The following is a 20759-nucleotide window of genomic DNA, read 5'->3' as shown; positions in this document are numbered from 1 at the left end:
TAGCAGTGCGCCCTGCGATCATACACGCGGCAAAGTCAGAGGGCATCGAGCCATCTTTATAGGTTTGCAGAACATTGGGAACTCCTCGATTATCTAAAACCCCGGGGGCTCTGGGGTTGCGGTCGAGACACATTGAACAGGGTTGAGGGTCTTGTTCAGGAGTATGAACGCGTGTTGATCAACACTCAGAATGAAGACAAACAATATGCTATGAGTGCTGGATAACGTAGCTTGGCGGACTAACTGGAAAGGCATGCGCACAACAGGGATATTGCGACTGAGCATACGTAAGTGACCAAGCCCCAAGCTTTGTTTTCACATCGTTCGATTTCACATCGCACAGGATATCTCAGGATATCTCAGGACCATGCAACCAAGGGAGAAAGAGCGTTAGGCGAAACGAGTGTGTCTAGTGCTTCTTCTCCCTGCGCTTCTTGCGCTCGAGCTGCGCGATGTGCTTCAAGTCATCTTCGCTGGGCTCGTAGATATGCCAGATCGTGTAGTGCGGTAAGCCACCGACCTTGAAGCCCATGCGCCTGGCTAACTTACCGAACGCTTCGGTCTCGGCATGGTTCCAGAGAGTAAAGGCCGGGAAATTCACGCCTTGCCTGAATATTTTGGCCTTCGCAAGAATCGACACACCTCCGACACCATCGAGATCCACGACCTCGTCAGGATTACCCTCAGAATCACGGATGTATGCCAAGTGCACCCGGTAGGTGGGGTACTCCGCGTAGCCTTCCACGATGACATCATCCTCATCCAATTTCTTGGCCAACTCGAGCGCGGGCTCGGACTCTATCCACGAGTTCAAGTCGTAGGGCTGTTCCCCGCCCAAGTAGGTGGGAAGCGGGCGCCAGATGTTGGGCACCATGACGTCATAGTCGAACTTCATGAGGTCCTGGATCACCAGCCCAGGACACGTCTCGATGTCCACGTCACGCCAGTACACCCACGAGTGGTCTGCCTGTAGGGCGCTGGCGGTGAGCCAGTTGCGTGCGCGGCCCATGAGCTTTCTGCGGATGCCTTGCACCTTCACCGCGTGGCGGTCAGAAAAGCCCTGGCCTACCACCTGCCCGAAGTCTTTGACGTAGATGGACACAGAGCGGAACGGCGTCCTGTAGCCTTTGTGGTAGCTTTCGGGCGAGTTGTATGCCCTGTGCACATTGTCCATGTAGTCCTGGTCCATGTAGAGCTGGTATAGTTCGTTCGTCCCCTTGACGTTGCTGTCCTTTTTGGCCTGCTCGGCAGAAAGCATGTCGTCCGCCAAGGTGCCGTTCTGGAGCGCCACGGAGAAATCGAAGACGGTCTGCAAGGTGGTGTCGCCCGGGGAGCAGTCCGACACAAGGAACGCAATGTCGATCAAGGAGTGGTCGTACGTGAGGTTCATGAGGTTGTGGAAGGCCATGGGCAACACGTGCTCTGCGTTTCTGAGCGGCATCAAGAACAACACCACGTCCGTGTCCTCGCCGTCCGGCCCCTTCCTCCGAGCTCCCAGCGAGTTGTCGAGGTCGAAGAACTCGACCGTTTCCTTGAACATCTTGTCGCTGTATTCCTCTGCGGCCTCGCCTGTGTCTTCCTCGGTGACCCCATCTTTGGTCACGGTGTACAAGCGGTGCGTGTCCCCCGCGTCAGGGGCCGACTCAGGTGCTGGCGCCTGGCCTAGCTGCCCGTTCTGACGGTTGAGTCGGCCGCCCAAAAACCAGAGGAATAGTAGACACACACACAAGACCCACGCGGCTCTATGCATGCCACGCCCGGGCCGCCTCGGCTGGAGCTTCTTCTTGTAGCTGCGGGAGTTAGTATTTTGTTCCGCGAATGTTGCTGTTTTCATTCATGCGTTCGTGGCGTTTCCAGCTGGCAAGATCGCGCAGGTGTCCCTGAAACCGAACGGGAGATGCGAGTCCAAAGAGCCTGGGTATTTCCACTTGCGGTTCGACATACATCGGCAAGTCCGAGTCACTGCGTTTGAGCGACGGCATGGCCTGTGTTCTGGTATTGTGGACAGAAGGAATCACGGTTTGTAGGATGTTGGCGGCCAGAAAAAAGCACAGGTGTTAGCGCCCAATAACATTCGCGGCGCATGCAGGTCCGCGGCGCTGCCGGCACAGCCAGTAGTGGACCCAGCTGGAAGGCCATGTTTTGGAGCCATGTGAAAGGCGGCTGGCGGGGCAGAGGAGCCAGCTTCGAAGTGGCCGGCGGACAGGATTGGCCATGTAGTGCCGATGTGAGCCGAAAAACCAGAGAGGGCCTTGGACGCTGGCACGCGACGCGGGCCCCAGCCTGAGGTCCTTATTGTAGTATGGCCGACAGCACTGTATGTTTCCTTGAGTCCTGGTTTTATTTTGGCACGATGTTTTTTGTGCCGAGCGTGTTTTATTGTCCAATAGGCCCGGCCTGAGCCTGTGAGCTTTCTGTTGGAGCTGCATCGCCATTGTCATGTTTTGCATTTCCACAGCCATGTATTCCACAGCCATGTATTTCCACAGTCATGAATTCCACAGTGTATTTCCAGAGTCATGAATTCCACAGCCATGAATTCCACAGTCATGAATTCCACAGTGTGTTTCCAGAGTCATGTATTTCCACAGCCATGTATTTCCACAGTCATGTATTTCCACAGTCATGAACTCCACAGTCATGAATTCCACAGTCATGAATTCCACAGTGTGTTTCCACAGTCATGAATTCCACAGTCATGAATTCCACAGTGTGTTTCCAGAGTCATGTATTCCACAGTCATGTATTTCCACAGTCATGAACTCCACAGTCATGAATTCCACAGTGTGTTTCCACAGTCATGAATTCCACAGTGTGTTTCCAGAGTCATGTATTTCCACAGCCATGTATTTCCACAGTCATGTATTTCCACAGTCATGAACTCCACAGTCATGAATTCCACAGTCATGAATTCCACAGTGTGTTTCCAGAGTCATGTATTCCACAGTCATGTATTTCCACAGTCATGTATTTCCACAGTCATGAACTCCACAGTCATGAATTCCACAGTCATGAATTCCACAGTGTGTTTCCACAGCCATGTGTTCCACCGCCATTGGCTTGTCCTCACAACACCTCCTCCAACCCGTTCTCGGCAGGCTTGAACCACTCTTCCCGCAAGGTGTCCCAGCACTTTCTCGCCAACGCCAGGGCGCGCTCGCCGCTCGCTCTCGACAGGCCCTCGATGTAGACCTTCAACTTCGGCTCTGTCCCGGAGCCGCGGCATGTGAAGCGGACAGTGTCGCCGTCGGGCTCGCCCGGGGCACCCGCAAGCCGGAGCACCGCCGTGATCATCTGGGCGCTGGCGTCCGTGGGGAGCACCGGCCGGCGGTCCGGCGTGGAGGAGTCGAAGCCCACGGTGAGGTCGCGCCACTCGAGCACGCTGAAGGCGCCGAGCGTGCGCGGGTAGTCGCAGGTGGCGTCGTAGGACGCGCGGATCTGGCCATCGAAGATGCGGGCGGTCGTCGCCACGTCGTCGAGCTTGTAGTAGCCGTTGCACTCCTTGAACCAGCCGTACGTGGCGTAGAGGCGCTCGAGCTTCTCCAACGGGTCGGTAGAGCCCGAGGCGAACCACCGCTCGTAGAGCCGCATCCACACCACGCACGCGGAGATGCCGTCCTTGTCGTTGACGAGCAGGAACATGTAGCCGATGGCCTCCTCGTAGCCGAACGGCACCGCGTACCCCGCGGCCTTCAAGGCAATGGCCTCGTTGCCGATCCACTTGAACCCGGTCAAGGTGTCCTGGAAGCGGCACCCGGCCGCGGCGGCCATTGCGCGGAGCATCTGCGACGACACCGTGGAGCAGACGAGGCACGTGCGGGCCAACTGGTCCTTGCGCACGAGCTCCTCCACCACGTACGCGGCGAAGAGCGTGCCGACCTCGTTGCCCGTCAACTGGCGCCACGCGCCCGCCCGGGTCTGCACGGCCACGGCGAACCGGTCCGCGTCCGGGTCGGTGGCCACCACCAACCTGAGCCCCTGGGCCTGGGCCCGGGCCATGGCCAAGTCAAGCGCGCCGTGCTCCTCCGGGTTCGGGAAGCGCACCGTCGGGAAGTCCGGGTCCGGGTCCGCCTGCTCGCGCACCGTGTCGAAACGCACGCCCATCTCGCCGCAGACGCGCCCGAAGATCTCGCCGCCCACGCCGTGCATGGGCGTGTAGACGAAACCGAAGGACACCTTGCGGTCGCCCGCGAGCCGCGCGAGCACGGCGTCCACGTAGATCTGCGAGAGCATGTGCTTGGCCGGCACGAGCAAGCCGCGGCGGACGGCCGCGGCAAAGTTGCCCCGGATGTCCCACACGTTGCGGTCGGACCAGGGCGCGAGGTTGGCGTCGATGCTCTGCGCGATGGCCGCGTCGTGCGGCGGGATGATCTGGCACCCGTTGCCGTAGTAGACCTTGTACCCGTTGTCACGTGCCGGGTTGTGGGACGCCGTGACCATGACGCCGCCGGCCGCGCCGAAGTGGTCGATGCCGAAGGGCACCAAGGGCGTGTGCACGTACAGACGGTCGGGCGCGCCGGCGGCAGTTCCCGGTGGTTTTGTGTCGGCGTTTTCAGTCAATCTTGTGTCGCCGGCGTTTTCAGTCAATCTTGTGTCGCCGGCGTTGTCAGCCAATCTTGTGTCGCCGGCGTTGTCAGCCAATCTTGTGTCGCCGGCGTTTCCAGCCAATCTTGTGTCGCCGGCGTTTCCAGCCACTTTAATATCGCCGGCGTTTCCCGCCGCGTTTCTATCCCCAACTATTCCCGCCGACTCTTCGGAAAGCGTGTCTACAGAACCTAGATAGTACACCTTGACGCCGCGGGCCACCGCCACGCTGGCGGTAATCTCCGCATACCGCTGTGAGTGGTGCCGGTGGTCGTACCCCACAACGAGCGACGCCGCGGACGCCGGCGTGTGCTGCAAAATGTAGCTGACGAGGCCCTGGGAGGCCTGCAAAACCGTGACGTCGTTCATGTGCGCAAATCCCAGCTGCATGGACGCGCGGAGGCCGGCAGTGCCGAAGGCTATGCGAGGCGTCATTTTGGCGGCAAGCACGCTGTAATTGCCCTCGCTGTGGAGGCGCTGGATCTCGGCTCTCAGCGCCTCATTGATGTCCACGGCTAGCCATTGTTCGACCAAGGAGTCGATGTGGGCCTTGTCCTGCAGCGCCATGGCGGGTAGTTTCTGTGGGCGGTGGGCTGGGGGAGATCCTGCGTGTTGGTGTGGTTTGCAAAGTGGTGTCCAGAGCTGGGGCCAGTTTGCTGATGTTTGAAGAAGAAGTGAGTACTGGATTCTTAAGATTGCGGAGAGATGGCGCGGCGCGGCGCCCGGCATGTCCGACGGAAGTACCGCGCGGAGGGCCGGCGAGGAAAGCACCTAAGAAAACACAGACAACAAGAGTGGAGCCGGCGGAGGCGCTCCTGCTGCTTTTTTGCCTGGGACTTTGCCGTTTTGGATCTTGTAGAAGCACGGAGCTCCGAGTTTCAGATGTATTAGTATCCAGTTGTAGTGAACGTATATGCAGGACCGGGTATAGACGAGAGATTAGTGGCTTTCATGGGGGCACGATATATAAGCTAAGCAAATGCTTTGGGTGGTACTTGAGAAACAGATGGATGCCGTCGTGCCAGACCGATTATAGTAAATCAGCCGATATGTTCACGTTCGTGTTCGTGGAGCTGAATTCGCCATGCCTGAATAAATAAGGTTCGTCATTGTGATATCATCAAGAAGCAATCAGGGATATCAGAAGCAGAGGTTTAGCGATCAAGTAAAGAACAAATGAATTCAGTGAGTGAGCCAGCCCTATGGAATTGATCATACGTGGATCTTCATTATTTTGAAGAATAACAATCGAGGAATGAGCTAGATCTGTGGGTTAGGTTCAAACAGGTGTAGATCTATCATCGAGAAAAAGAGGACTTAGGCCTCAGTTGAAAAGCCAGGAGAAGTAATGGTAGATTGAGACCATACGATATTTGAAAGATCCAGCATCAATCAACTTAATATTCGAACCATCAGTGGAGAGCACAGGTTACTTACATAGTTATTGTTTCGGACCTAATCGATATAAATGCTCATTAAGAGCTGAGTACATCCTGCACTCCCGAAGTAATATAATAATATCATGCTAAACAAACAAATGAAAATAGAATGTCGCACGATTTTAAATGAAGATGAATGAATGAATTTTAGGTGGCTTTATTGAAGGTCTGCTTTAAGATAACATTAATGACAATGGTAGTTGAATAATTCATTTGTACATATTTATCTCAGAATATATTAGAGTCCTGATTAAAGTGTGGTTTGCTAGATAATAACCATTTTATTGTACTGAAGTACACCCCAAGAAGATATCCTACCTTCAGGTACAGGGCACAAGCTACTTTAATCCATAATGGTATAGAGTTGTAATGGAAAGAGCATCTTACTACTAGTAAGGAAATGAGAATATCTGTTCTAGTGAAAGATGTAACTAAAACTGGTGTAGCATCAGGCTTAGCATACGTTATATATGCTGATTTTTTGATGTGTCGATGTCGACAACCGCCCAAGGTAAACACCTGCTAAAGTACATAATTGCAGGCACCAAGAAATAGAACAATCCAGTGGCGAACATTACAGTGTCCAAGAAAAGATGGTAAGCACCCCACAATTGTCCAGGGGTGTCCAAGCTCCCGACTGATCAAAACTTCGATGCCGTCACATTCGTAAAACCCGTAGAATCGTGTATACTGTGCTATGTGGGTTATTCTGCGTGGCCGACGGAAGTGCCGGCGAGGGAAGCAGCAAAGGAAGTACAGACAACAAGCCGGCGAAAAAACGGTCGGGAAGCGTGGAGCGTCATTTATCCCCGGGATCTATCCACTTTGTCGGCCCCCTTTGTCTACCGTTTGTCGATCCACTTTGTCGATCCTTTACCGTTTCCCCATGTGTTCAACCATCGCTGCCTGTCCCCTTGATGTGACTGCGTGACAATCGAGCACGCCGCGTTGGATCTCATACCAACAGTGGCTTTGCTCGTTGTCTGGAGGGGCAAGTCATGGAAATGGAAACGGCGTTTCCCACGCGGCAGCAACAAGTCCAAGGAGGCGCCACAAGGAAAGGCATACGCGGCTTCTGTGTCTTTTTATAGACAGTGCATCCCGGCCGGCCCAATTTGGTTTCTTCCGGACACAACGCGGCGGCCGGCACCCGTCAAAACTAGACGCAACCAAGTGGACGGTTTCCACACCCCATGGGCCTGGCACCCTGGGCGACCAGTCCACTTTCTCAAGGTCCACTGCAAACCTGCACCCGAGTCCTTCCTTTGCAGAACATCCCCGGGGCCTGGCACCAGCGGCGGGTCCGTCCTTGGCTCCGTCAGCCGCGAGAAAAAAAAAGCGGCCAAAAGCGTGCGGACCATCAGTGACACGAGAACCTCAAAGTAGCGGCCCGCACGCCACGTGCTGAGCTCCGGTGGGAACGATTCGCCAAAAGCACCGGGGCTTACTCCAGGGCCGGGGCTCACTCCAAGGACATCTCCAAGTACACGATCTTGTCGTCCTGCAAGCCTGCCATCGTCACCGTCTTTTTCAGCCGAATGTCCTCCGGCGAGGACGCCACTTGGAGCCCATGAAGCAGGCCGCATTCTTCCACGTGCGCGTCCTCGGCCCATGTCTTGCCCTTCTTCGCATACAAGTGCACATGGAGCCTCTGCGTGGCGCGGTCACAGATCAGCACAACCTGGCACGCCGGGTCGATGGCAAACTCCATCTCCGCGGACCCCTGGAACGTCTGCACCAACGAGCTCTTGCGCAAGTCGTAGACCCGCACCTGGCCGCGGCCCGCGGCCGTGGTCCCGCAGACAAGAAGCCAGTAGCCGTTCCAGGCAAAGTGGATCCGCGACACCGCCTTCAAGTCGGCGACGGCAATCGCCGAAACGACCGAGAACGACGCCAAGTCGACAATGTCGATTCTGCCGGGCACCGCCAACCCAAGCAACATGCCGTCCACGTGGATGTCGGCCGCGGCAATGGCGCCCGGCGACTCGGAGGCGTGGATGATGCCGTTCTTTCCGCCAAAGACCCAGGTGTCGCGGCACGTGACCGCCACGAAGTACGGCTCGCTGGGGTGGGTGAGGACCTGGCGCACATCCCCGAGGGCAACGGCGTGTTTCTCGCCTGTCGCTAGCATTTCGAGCCCGCGTTCATTCACGCCTGCCGCGAAGGACCGGCCGGCCTCGTTTAGAAACACCACTGCGGGGAAAGCCGCCCGCTGCTCGCCTGCCGGGAGACAGAGGGTCCCGGTCTCGCTGGCTAGTATTTCCTCGCCGCTGGCAGCGTTGACAGTGAGGCGCAATGGGTGGGACACGCCCAGGCTCTTTTCTGTTCTGACCACCGAAACACGCGTTTGGGCCGTGACGGGAAGCAGCAACTTCTGCAGCTTGTGGAGGGCAAAGAGCGCCTCGCGGGCCTGGGCTAGCACCGTGGCGCAGGTCTCCGCGCCGCTGTCTTTGGTGTCTTTGGTTTCTTTGATTTCTTCGTTCTCCTTGGTTTCGTTGGTTTCTTTGATTTCTTTGATTCCTTCGATTTGTTCGTTGTCTTCGATTTGTTCGTTGTCTTCGATTTGTTCGTTCTCTTCGATTCCCTCGTTATCTCCGTTATCTCCGATTTCTCCGATTTCTCCGATTTCTCCGATTTCTCCGATTTCTCCGATTTCTCCGATTTCTCCGATTTCTCCGTTCTCTCCGATTCCTTCGTTCTCTTCGTTTCTGTTTTCCCCGCCCCTTTCCGAGGCAAAGGTCTCGGCGATTTGCTGGAGGGCCTGCTGCGCCTCCTCCTTTTCCCGCATGGCCTTAGCGGCCACCCGGACGGCCGCGTCGTACTTGTAGAGCGCCATACTCAACTCTTCGCGCGTGCTGTGGAGCTGTTTTCTTAGCGTAAAGACCTCGAGGGCCAAGGCATCCCATTCGTTTTGGAACGCGGCAAGCATGGTCGGAATGGAGTGGAATTCCGCAGGCTGGGGCACGCTGACCACGGGGAGCCCGCCGCTGGAAATGCCGATGAGTTCTTCCACTGCCAAGGGCTCGTCATTGAGCGGGTCTTTTCCGGATGTGGCAACGTAGGCCTGCGCAAGCTTGCGGTCGAAAACGCCTCCGCTTTTGGGAGACACCACGGGGTCTGCTGTTTGCGTGCCGGAGATAGCACAGAGCATTTTTCGGGCGGTTCGCTGGTGGTTATGAGAGTACAACTGATGACAAGAGGACTTGCGTGTGACGTGGAAATCCCGGCGGGTTGTGTGTACTTTTTGAGGCCAGCAGTCCAAGCGCCGTATTGAAATTCCCAGGCTCGGTGGTTTGCGAGATTGGCGGTTTTTTTTTGCCTGTTTTTCCTCGGTGTTCAGCGGCCTAGTCTGGTGAGATGCTGGGAAGCTGAGGTGCGAAAACAGGTGCGCACGATCACGGGCCTGACGGGCGAGCCATGATATATTTTTATTGCAATGTCCGTCTTCCTTTGACACATCAGCCGGGCCCACTGCATTTTTGTTTTCTTCCCAGCCTTTTTTTGAATTTGTTTTGACGCTTTTTCTACTTTCCTTCGTCTTTTCCTTTTTTGTCATGGTCTCTTTTCTTATTTGCAATGTTAGCAAAGCACCATGGAGGAGCGAGGACATCCGGTGCAATTCGCCAGTTATCGACCGCTCATGCGGTTGCGTTCAGCTGTGACCAAATCCTCCCAAAGCTTTGTTTTCTTTTTCACGTCGTGCGTTTTGACTTCACAAGCTCCGAGTTGGTCTGATTTAGTTCTAGCATCGATGTCCGCGTGAAGCAGTCCCAACTATATTACCCATTTTGTAGTGCCGAAATGTTTTCATGGATCTCTGGAGCTGCCAGTCATCAAAATTCCTTGTCTGAGGATCGGTCCCTGACGACCGTGTTGTTTCCCCTACAATACCATTCTCGAACCTATACTCAATGCATACAATACGCACTATTCGCAACTACCCTTAGGAATCTATTCTCAGGGATCTATTCTCATATTAGTTCCTCAAAAACTGCAATTGTTGGATCCAACAGGGCTTGCTTCGGAATTAATATGCCAAAGTTACTCAATAGTATGGAATCTTTGAATTCGGGGCTATTGATTCCTCAAAAACTGCAATTGTTGGATCCAACAGGGCTTGCTTCGGAATTAACATGTCAAAGTTACTCAATAGTATGGCATCTTCGAATTCAGGGCTGTGCGGGGGAATCGTTTCGCCATGACTATTTAGTTTGTCTCGGCTCTTGTTCCAGGTAGCTGCCGGATGCTTTCAATGAACTCGATCCCAGACATGCTGCCTCAGTATCACTGCCAACAAAATAATATAAAAGGCTTGAGAACTGAATAGATCTGCTTCATTAGTTTTCCTGGACAAAAACTGCAAATCTCTTACAGAACTACCAATGCGTAAATTATTAATTGGGGTTTGGGGTTCCTTTACGTCAATAGAAGTGTCTATCCAAATGCTTGGTAGAGTGTAATCATTCAAAAGGGATTAGAGAATGCCAGGCTGTCAGCTTTCTCACTTGGTCTTCACCATTTGAAAATACTATTTTTACTTCCAGAAGCCGGGTGTGATCAGATTTGTAAGTCAATCCCAGAAACTAATCTCGAGCAAGAATATGACATTTCCGCCACTTGCAATCAGTTCAAACTCTAAACTAATCTCAGTCTATGACAATAAATGATACCATTGGTAGGTGCCTGTTTGCGAATAGATGACAAGAAATCAAGACAAACTTGCCGAGTGGACTGTTCTGTGTCAAGCTAAAAGCTAGTAAGACCAAACTCACATCTTGTGGTCATACCACACCTCCGGCTCGCTTCTGTTGGGCTTTCTATGACGTGGATGAAAACATCCGCAGCAATATCCAATGATACTCAAAACAACAAACATCAACGCCGACACTGCAGCACTCCAGGCAAACGCATAGAATTGCTGGGACAAGTATGTTTTGACCCCAAAATCATCTAGGTCTTGATTCACAGTGTTCCTTACATACAAAAAGACACCTGTAGTAAGCCCCGAGCCAATGATGACGATCAATGCCACAAGAAACATGAGCAAGAAGTTGCACAATGACAAACACATATTTCCAGGTGAGCAGCAAAGACCCACCATCTGGAAAGCAAACGACACGAATGATAGACAGGCTCCCGCAAAAATAAGAGAAAACCCGGCAATGGTCACGCTGTTGAGCATTCCGAGATCCTGCTTCAAATTGCCCGGAAGGCCCAAGTTTTCGTATGTCAACGAGGATGCCACGGTCAGCAACTCAGAGATAAACAAATCGGAGAGCCCGGGGCTCAAAGTGGCCAAGCCATCTCCATAATTTTGGATTTGTTCCATCATCTCGTGCTTGATAAGGGCCAAAGGATCAAGCTTGTATCCAAATTCAGGAGCTGAACAATATGTGTAGTTGACATTGTCATTTCGAAATTGTTTGCCGAGTTCGCCAAGCTCAGAGGAGTAGTCCGTCACATTGCCCGTGAGTTCCCCTTTGCAGTATCCGTAAAAGCCCACCGAATACATATCTGAAAGACCCAAATCAGAAGGGCTGGCAGAAGCGATGATATCATTAAGGGCGGATGAGAAATCACCCGAGATTTCGGAAACAAGTGTGGCGATGGAGTCTGGAATCGAGGCCGTGGCAGCTACAGCCTGGGCCTCAGATATCAAGCTACTCGTATCCGCGTCGGTTAACGCGTTTGCCAATTCCGAGGTAGGATTATCAAGCATGGAAGCGACCGCTGTAATGAGGGAGTTCTGATTACCTACTAGAGAGGTAGCTCCCGTAATCTGCGCTGCAAGCGAAGAAATATCATTATCTCTTGCTTTCAAAGTCTTAGTGGGCTCGTCTTGAAGAATGTCAACTGGAATCTTTGCATGCTCATACTCACGCTTGGAGAAAAATGACGTATCTTCAAAAAGCGTGGAAAGGTTTAAGTTCGAGACCTGCAAGCTGATGAGATAATTGTTGGTGAGATAGCTTTCGTTTTTATAGCAGCCAACCAACGACCATGCCAGAAGCACAATGGTGGCGGTGGTGAAAAAGAGAACTAGGATTCGGAAGAACATGAAGTGAAATGTCAGATGGTGGATACTTTCTCGAAAGACACGGTTTTCTTTTGCCTTGAAACGAAGTTCTAAGTATGTCAAAGCAGCCCAATCAAGAAGAAAGTGGCTTTAAATGCTGTTCTCGAAATAGTCGGATTATACAAATCAACTATTCACTGTAACCACAGCCTGCTGAACCCGATCTGGAATATATGAAGGTGTATATCTAGCTGTGTATCCAGAAGGCAGAAGTCCGAATTCTGAGATCAAACTACTCTGTGCGTGAGATGTTTTGGATAGTAATGCAAGGATTGTGGCGAGACAACCAAGATGGTCAAGAGTGCTTTCGTGGTGTATTCTTAGCATCTTGCCGTTTGGATCGTTCCGATCTTCCTGCACGCGCGACCAAGCCGCCAGCACACTGTTGATGTACGCCCCATCAGCCTCGAAATTATTTATAGACGCGGGGCATGCATGCGCTATTTCCACGGAAAGGAATATTATCGTGATCAAAACATCCATGCTCAGACATGTGGATTTTTGCTGAAAACTGGCGAAACTCAGGGAAATCAATTCCAGGGGTTTCCGACCCGTCCCTAGCAAAATTTTTACCACGTAGTTTTTGCCAAGACGAGTGTATACGCACATAACATGTTCACTCTCAATCCATATTGTCCAACTCGTCAAGTAGCTCCTTTTCGAGTTCATCCATATCTTCTGAGTCTCCCATCACCTCAGGGCTGTCAAAGCTACCCTGAGTGTTCTCTGTTCTTCTTCGTTTTGCGCCCACATCGGTCTCAGGACTCTCCGAGTCATCATCCTCGGATTCATTGGCCCTTCTCTTTTGTCGTGACTCGCTCATTAATCCCTTGAGAAACAGAGATCCACTTGGTTGAGCTGGCGTCTCGTCCTCTTTCTCCGAGACATCGGCATCCTCGTCTTTCTCATCAATATTCTCGTCATCGTCGTCACTGAGCCCCGCTAGGAAATCGTCCACCTCGGCGTTGGCATCGTTGAAATCGTAGTCCTCGATTGCTGATAGGGAGTCCTCACGCGGCCGCCCTAAATGGCCCATGCTTCGGCTCAACGCCTTTTGTCTTTGAACCTCAAGCGCAATATGGTACTTGTCCACATCCAGCTGGGGTACATACCAATCTTTATCCGGAAGCTCAATAGCAAAGTCGTCTTCACACACTCTTGCCCACTGGCTCAAGCAGGCGAAGAGCCAGTCCGGGCTGACGATCTTCACCCCGGGGATAGATTTCTTCGCAACACGTACCTTGAGTGTGAGTCCGGCTTTAGCCACAGTGGCGTTGGGATCGCGGCACACGACGTGCGTAACTTCTGAATACACCTCGTTGACGACTTTCACGCCGAACTGGCGGCACCAAATTACGATGTCTGCGTTGTCGATGTTCATACCAAGAGGAAGAATGCCAGAAAACAACACTACGACTCCCTGAAGACACTTCAGTTTAAGCATAGGGACGATCGTCGTAAGGTCAGGGCGTGGGATGCTGGGATCTTTGCTGTGCACCGAGAATATTCTAAAGTATTCCTCGTGAATGTTTTCTAGAGCGCTCTTCAAGGTCGAAAGCTCAGTGTCATCATCACGAAGGAGGTGCTCGTCATCGTCATTCTTCGGAGAAGGCTTGTCGTGCTCATGAATGATCCTTTCCAAGCTATGTTGTAGCTTTGCAAGCGGGCGATCATGCTGCTGTTGCTCGACTAGCTGGCTACGGGTCATCAGCTGTTCTATCAATAAGTCTTTGTTATCCTCGCCCCCACCTAAGTGGAGCATTCTATCCACAGGAGAAGCGTTTTCTGATGTTTCATTCGGGCCGGATTCTTCCGTAGAGGTCTCAGCGGGAGTTCCTGAACTGGCTGAGACTTGAGTTTCAACCTCCATTCTTTCGTTGTTGTCCTCTGCCTCAGAAGCATCCTCAATCGCTTTTTCTTCTGAGTTGTCTTCCAAGGCCTCGAGACGTGCCACGGTTTTTCCGTGCTTGGAAGGCCCTAGAAGCTGGCCATTCTTCTTCGGCAAGAAGCTCAGGTTGATATCGCCGATACCTACGAAGAAGTCGTAGGGCACGACTTTGATCAAGTTCAGCTCCCACAGCCACACATCCCCACGGTCATCGATGATTACCACCATCAGCTGATCCACAGGAAAGAGTCGCCGCAAGTTCTTGTGCGTGAGCAGCCCGCTCTCATCTCGACTGAGGATACGGTCACCAAAGTATCGCCCATCCGGGTCGATGATTTGTGCAATGGCAAGGGCATAGTTGCGCGTGGCCATGGTGTAAATGTGGAGCTCGTACAACTGTGAGACCCGCGCCAAGAACTCCGCGAGTCCCGGTCGCTCTTTCACGTAGTACCAGCACCTATTGGGTGCTGGCTTTGGACCTGTCCATCCTGGCGGAAGGACGGGTTCTTCTTCTAATGAGAATGAGCGCACATCCTTGACATAGGGGTAGTTTGGATTCTGCGGATCGCGCTGCCACTCCCCAACGGTGGGATCCACGGTCGCGTGGATCACAGTCTGATCCAAGTCCACGACCAAGATGAGCTTGCGTGCGCTCACGAGTGTCTGCGTGGCCAGGCGCTCGATCTTGGCCGCCTCGTCTGCAGACACTTTGAGCCCTGTGTTGTCGTGAGCCATCAGGATTGGCGCGCGGTCTTCGTACGTGTAGCCGGAGTAGTCCTTTTCATCCTCCACAGCCTTGCCGCAAAGTGCACAGAGGCCACCATATTGCACCGTGTGCGTGCACGTTTCTTTGATGACGTAAAGCTCGATTCCCAGATGAGCAATCTCTTTCTGCGGGTGAATATTCACCGAGACGACCTCCCCCTCTATGGGCAGCTCGAAGCTGCCAATGCGTTCCACGCGCACCTTACGCGGCACGGCCTCGGATGCCATTGGGTCATCCTGGTAATCCCAGTACCGGTAGCGGAACAATGGCGCGTGTTTCTTCACCGTGTCGCCCGCCACACAGAGCACACTGCTCACGGTGACGGGAAAGGGCACCGAAGCGGGAAGTGATATGCTGGTCATGGGGTGTGCAGTATTATTTCCGGACTTTGTGGCGTGCTGGCGCCGTGTTTAGACGTGCTGGGTGCGTGTTTCGATGTGTTCGGCGACTTCGCGGGGCTGTTTGGCAGAACGATCGTGTGATTGAATGCTTGACAACGGAACTCAGACGCTTGAGCAGAATGGTTGGGAAATGGGGGAAACAGAGACCTACCGGCTGGCGCTTTGGATTTTCGTAGGGAATAGCAGTGTTGTATCAACACCTAGCCGGGACTTGCGCGGACTGGCAGAAAAACACCGCGGGTGCACGGATGTTGTACTGGTGGTGGTGCTAGCGGTGGGTGGCTTCGCAAATGCGCCCGCATATCTGCTTCCAGAGACCTGTGCCGATGGGCACAGGCGGACACTCTGAGCTTCCTTCGAAAGACAGAAATTCATGGGAGAGTGGACAGTGACAGTCCTTCGTGCTGGTCATGTACGCCAAGCACGCATTACGACTGGTGCACGGGTGCAGGGCCCGTGAAGCCGCCGCGCGCCTCATCCGCTTGGCTAGCTCTTAGCGGGCCTCGGATAGTCAGGCATGGGCTCGGAGCCGAGTCCCGTAGAAACATGCGGGCGAACCACTGTCATTTGCATGAAGAGTGACTGTGGCCCCAGACATTAGATAGCTCCCGAGCATCTCGATAATGGCGAGGGCCATGGCCACAAGATGTGTGCTCAGGATGCTCGGAAAATGAAGTTCCTGTAGGAGTCAGCCAGTGTATCTTGTAGTGTGAGTGTTCTTTTTCTTTTTGCGGGCCCCCAAAAACTATTCAGCCACGCCGTCCATGATTCTGGCGGATCGGTAAGCATACAGCCTTCCTGGCCAAATGAGCCACGTAGCGAAGTGACCGTGCCCTCTCCATCCCCTCCTCCAACAGCCCTGGTTCTCTGGGATCTAGACGTCCTCTAGCTCGTCCTCTTCCGATTCGTCCGAGCCGAGGTCTCCCCACAGAACATGGGCACCCGGATCAGATTTCTCCTTGGGCTCCCCCAGTGCTGTCCCCGCGGCCCGCTCAACATCCGCGTCTCCTTGGGCACCCGGGTCGGGCTCGTCAAAGCGCATTGGGTTGCCCTGCACCAATCCATTGTTGACCAGACCGCCCTCGGACTCAAGTCCGAAATGCTGCTCAAGTTCGTCCTCGAGATCACCGTGGCCATCGGACAAGTCGACCAGCATGTCCTGGTCAGCGTCGCTTGGGCCCAAGGGCCCCTTGAGCGGCGCCTTTCCCGAAACCTGGCCGGCCCGCGGCTCCGGGCTCTCCGCAGATTGCACGACGGAGTGCTCCGGAGCATCGTGCGGGGCACGGGCGGGCTCATTTGCTCCGGCCGCGGCCTCGGGCGCGTCGCCGAAATCAAACTCCGCCGTCGTCTCCGCGCGGTCCTCGTCGTCGCTGTCGTCCAGGAGACTGGCCGCCGGGTTGAACGAGAAGCCGAAATCGAACGCGCCGTTCTGTTCCGCCTGTGCCTCTTCACGCCGGCGCCGCTCTTCTGCGAGCTCGGCGAGCCGCTGTTTCTTCTGTTGCTCCGCCACACGCGTGGCACGGATCACCCTCTGGAACGAGCCCTCGAGCTCACCGTCGAAGAACGCACGCGTGGCGCCCAGCGCCGGCGCATTTGCGTACGGCGAAAACGCCGCCTCCGCTTTCATATAGAGACTGCTCTGGCGCAAGCGGCGGCGGCGCGCCGTTTCCCGGGCATGGCGCTCGCGGGCAGCAGTCCGTTTGTGGGCGTACGCCACGAAATCGAACCGTTTGCCGCTGGTGTCGGCCACGTGCGTGGGTTCCGCAGGGGAAGCGCCTTGCGGGGAGCCTGGAGCCGGCTTTTCGGGAGGCAGCTCCGCCGGCCCGGGCGTGCCCGCCGCGTCCGCAGTCTCGTCCGCGTGGCTGTCGGAGTCCGAGGCCGCCAGCCGGGCCAAGTCGGTCTCGAGCGCCTCCTTCCAGCGCCGCTCGTCGTCGTCGATCAAGCGGTAAAGCAGTGCCTCGTTGAGCCGCGACTCCTCGGCCAAGCGGAGCTTGATCTGCTTGAGGTCCGTGGTGGTCTGCATGTAGTGGCCCGTCAGCGTGAACGTGAAGTCCGGGGGCAAGTCTGGCAAGTACGGCGGGATGTACGCGCGCGGCGTGGCCTGGCGGGGCACGATGCTGGCGATCTCGTGCTGCTCGTTGGCATGGAACACGAGCGACGGGTCGTCCTTGTCCAACGTGTAGTTGCCCGCGTGGTACGCTCGTAGCAGCGCCTGCAAGTCGCGGTCGACGCGGTCCGCGTGCCGCCGAGCCGGCGCATCTAGCTTTTGCGTGCGGACGTATTCCTCGTGGAGCTCCGAGGGCGCCACGTTCTGCGCGGCAAGACACATCTCGAGGTCCGCGATGCCGGGCCGGCGGTGTCTCTGCACCTCGGTCAACTTGTGGAGCGAGTCGACGAAGTACGACATAAACTGCGCGGCGAGCTGCGTGGTTTCGTCCAAGAACTCTGCCGTGAACTTGGGATGGTGCTTTCCGCTGGCCACAACGAGCCCGACGAGCTTGCGGAGATGGAAGTCAACGGGCGAGAAGCACTGCAAGGAGGGCAGCGGCTCATGGAGCGCGTGTTTGTGCGGGCCGAGCTGGCGGCGGGGCGGCTCTATGTAGCCGTTTAGTGAGGCCGAAGCGGAGGAATCTGAGGTGTTTTCGCCGGCGCCAGGGCCTGTGTATGCAGGCGGGGCATCCGGGGATTTGTTGGGGGCGGCCCTTGCTGCACGGACGTCTTCTGCCATGGAATCGGTGCTTCTGGTGGGGACTGCTGGGAAGCCATCAGCGGTGCGTAGTTGGCCTAGAGCGCGTGCCGTGGTGATGTTTCGGTGCGCGCACGCCCGTGGCCAGCGGCACCGGCCCGGGCTGCCTCCACGCCTTCTGCCCTCCAGTATACATGGTGCAGCGGCTGGGGCGCGCGGGAGCGTGTCCAAGTCTAGCATGTTACTGTGTTATGTATGTAAGGAGGACATGGCCCGGGGAAATGTCTGCGCCGGCTAGAAGCCGCCTGACAACAAGAACTCGAGCGCTCCCTGCACGTTGCCGCCGCTGCGTCTCAACGCGGCGACGTTCTGGTCGAAGTCCGAGAACCCCATCTCATTGAGCTGGCTCAACTGGTTCTCGTACTTCTCCTCGGGGGGTCTGTTGTCGACGGGCGCGGCCTGTGGGGCACCGCCGAGACCACCAAGGCCACCGAGCGCGAAGGGGTTGAGTCCGGGAGCCCCGCCCGCGCCAGCGGCACTGCCGCCAAACATGTTCAAGAACGGGTTTGCGGCCGCGGCCCCAGCGCCCGAGCCAGCACCTGAGTCAGGGCCGGTGGCCGCGGCGCCATCCTCGACCGTGGGGTTGGACCCTGGCGCAGGGAACGACGAGTCGCCGGGGGCAGCGCCGCCCAAGCCGCCCAAACCGCCCATTCCACCGAGCCCACTGGCCTGGGCCGCACGGCCCATGTTCATCATGGACCGCATGCTCTCGGGGTTGGACATCATCTCGCGGAACATGGGCCGCAACATCTGGCGCGCCTCGGGGCCCATGTTGCGCAACTGTGGGTTCTGGTCAATCATCATGTCCAACATGCGCGGGTCCAGCATCAATGCATTCATCTGCTCCTGGAACGCCGGGCTCAGCATGATGCCCTCGAGCTGCTCCGGGTCCGGGAACGCACCCATACCGCCGTCGGGGCCGAACATTGAGGCCGAGGGCAATTGCGTGTACCCGGCGTAGCGCGCGCCCGTCAAATCCGCCAAAGGGTTGAACGAGCCCTGGCCGGCGGCAATGTTGGAGGGCACGGTCGTCCCCTGGGTGCCTGCGGACGGCGTGGAGCCGCCCAGCGCCGCGCCCGAGCTGGTCACACTGTTCCCGGTACCGGAGATAGCCGCGGGGGACAGCGCCAGAGCCGCGGCCTTTGCCGCCGAGCCCTTGACGAGGTGGACGCTGTGGTCATTCTGGATCTTGTACAGAGCCACGGTTTGTGCGTCTTTCAAGACCTTGCCGGAGTAGATGAGCCTCTGGCTGGCCGCAGGCACTTCTGTGGCGGCCTCGATGATGGTTTTGAGGTCCTCGATGGTGGCGTCCGTGTCGACCTGGACCTCGTGCTTCTTGTCGCCGGAGGCCTTGATTTTGACTGTGATCACGGCCATTTTTGAGAGCTGCGTTTATGCGATGTGGGTATGGGAATAAAGAAATCTGAGGCGCGATTTGGTGGCGGGACAGGGGGGTGTACACTAACGCCAGGGTGGAGCCAACGGTTCTTGTGGGAAAAGAAGGAGTGGTTGGAAGGGCTTGGAATTCTTGGTACAGTGGAGGGTCGCGCGTGGTGGCGAGCGCGCGCTGGGATCTGGGGCCGGGGTCCCTTTCAGTATCAGATTTCTCAATTCAAGTATGTACGGTACTTCGGATCCTTAGGATACTACTATTCTCTGAAAACCCTTAAGGAAGAAAGGAAAGGGAAAAAACTTTCCCTGTACGGAAGTTTTTTCCTCTTGCCACGTGAGGGATGCCTACATGGCGGATACCACGTGACAGACCCTGGGCCTGCTGCATGGGGCCTAGGGCCCGGGGCCTGGCTGGTTGGGGCCAGGCAAGCGCGCGGCAGGGATACGGCTGCAAAAAAAAACAGGACAGGGCAAGCGGCAAGGACACAAAAAGCGAAAAAAGCGCGGGTGCCGGCTGTGTGGCGGGCAATTTGTGTTGGAGCGGCAATTTTGTGTTTGAGAATGTTGTTGAGCCCTTTTGCTTTTCCAAAGTTTTGGGGGTGGTCTTGGAAGTCGACGCGCCAGAGAAAAGAAGAAGAGGGGTGGCCCTGGGTTTCTTCAATGGCTGGCAATGCGCGCACTTTTTGTAGGGCCTGGGTAGTAGACCCGGCAGCAAGGAAAGCAAGGGACCCTCAGAATCCAGACTTGGCGTTGGCTCAATGTTGTTGAGTTTTGAAGGTGCCAGGTGTTTCTGGATTTTGATGGCAGCCCAAGCAGGTTTTGGGAGTAGCCAAGCAGTCTTTTATGAGTCCAGGCCGATTTCCATGAGCACAAGCCGATTTACATAGGCCCAACCAGATTTCGATGGAAGCCCAAGCCGCTTCCTACTTTATAATTATGAGCCTTGCTCAGTGACACCTCGGACGACCATGCAGAAGTGCCATGACAAAAGCGCCGGTCTCATAATCGAAGGTTCTTGAAACTTTACTAGAACGTACGCGTGTAGCACGGAAATGCTGATTATATATTTGAGATAGGAACATCAGTTGGGCGGCTGCGAACAAGTTCATTGGATTGATACACTGCTGGGGGTACGGGTGTGCAGCTGCTAATTTTCCCAGATATGGGGACAGAGGGTTTGGATACCAGAATCAGAAGTATAAACGTATTTTTAGGTGGATGAAGCCCTGTTGAAGACTTTGTTTTTTTGCGGCGGATAGTTCGGAGAATGGGATAAAAAGTGGTCCAATTTTAGGGCAGGTTCACTGGTGGGCCGGGCTGGGAAGTGCTGTGCGCTTAGCTCCATTTTGGCCGAGAGTTGGCAAAGGGAATCTGCGTGGAGTGGCGAGAGCTCTAGTTTGGCGAACATATGTAGAGGCTGTTTTTTCAATTGTCGTTGCCAAAGTAAGTGAGTACGGTATTCGAGCT

General features: G+C 55.2%; 6 protein-coding genes across 6 annotated transcripts; all 6 read right to left on the bottom strand.

The window, feature by feature from the left end:
* Window positions 1–409: 409 nt before the first annotated feature.
* Window positions 410–1750, bottom strand: VAN1 (Van1p; the record flags this gene model as incomplete). Its single annotated transcript, XM_018857136.1, has 1 exon — window positions 410–1750. One exon carries the CDS (start codon window positions 1748–1750, stop codon window positions 410–412), a length of 1341 nt encoding a protein of 446 aa, XP_018713092.1.
* Window positions 1751–3066: 1316 nt separating this feature from the next.
* On the bottom strand, window positions 3067–5151 carry METBIDRAFT_39418 (phosphoribomutase; the record flags this gene model as incomplete). The annotated part of the gene is made up of 2 exons (XM_018857137.1): window positions 3067–4561; window positions 4751–5151. 2 exons carry the CDS (start codon window positions 5149–5151, stop codon window positions 3067–3069), a joined length of 1896 nt encoding a protein of 631 aa, XP_018713091.1.
* Window positions 5152–7485: 2334 nt separating this feature from the next.
* Window positions 7486–9174, bottom strand: METBIDRAFT_77949 (E3 ubiquitin-protein ligase; the record flags this gene model as incomplete). The annotated part of the gene is made up of 2 exons (XM_018858794.1): window positions 7486–8480; window positions 8745–9174. 2 exons carry the CDS (start codon window positions 9172–9174, stop codon window positions 7486–7488), a joined length of 1425 nt encoding a protein of 474 aa, XP_018713090.1.
* A 1617-nt stretch (window positions 9175–10791) lies between these two features.
* METBIDRAFT_39535 (uncharacterized protein) lies at window positions 10792–12084 on the bottom strand (the record flags this gene model as incomplete). Its single annotated transcript, XM_018857152.1, has 2 exons — window positions 10792–11686; window positions 11900–12084. Coding segments are annotated over 2 exons (1080 nt in total), but the record flags the coding sequence as incomplete, so codon positions are not given.
* Window positions 12085–12721: 637 nt separating this feature from the next.
* METBIDRAFT_39284 (protein serine/threonine phosphatase) lies at window positions 12722–15115 on the bottom strand (the record flags this gene model as incomplete). The annotated part of the gene is made up of 2 exons (XM_018857122.1): window positions 12722–12793; window positions 12851–15115. The coding sequence occupies 2 exons, from the start codon at window positions 15113–15115 to the stop codon at window positions 12722–12724; spliced, it is 2337 nt and encodes a 778-aa protein (XP_018713088.1).
* Window positions 15116–18134: 3019 nt separating this feature from the next.
* On the bottom strand, window positions 18135–19277 carry METBIDRAFT_39938 (ubiquitin domain-containing protein DSK2; the record flags this gene model as incomplete). The annotated part of the gene is made up of 1 exon (XM_018857207.1): window positions 18135–19277. One exon carries the CDS (start codon window positions 19275–19277, stop codon window positions 18135–18137), a length of 1143 nt encoding a protein of 380 aa, XP_018713087.1.
* Window positions 19278–20759: the final 1482 nt, after the last annotated feature.

This window comes from Metschnikowia bicuspidata (genome assembly GCF_001664035.1).
Source record: "Metschnikowia bicuspidata var. bicuspidata NRRL YB-4993 chromosome Unknown METBIscaffold_2, whole genome shotgun sequence".
NCBI classification, from domain to species: domain Eukaryota; kingdom Fungi; phylum Ascomycota; class Pichiomycetes; order Serinales; family Metschnikowiaceae; genus Metschnikowia; species Metschnikowia bicuspidata.
The sequence above is the reverse complement of the archived record's forward strand: the minus strand, read 5'-3'. Positions and strand labels throughout refer to the sequence as shown.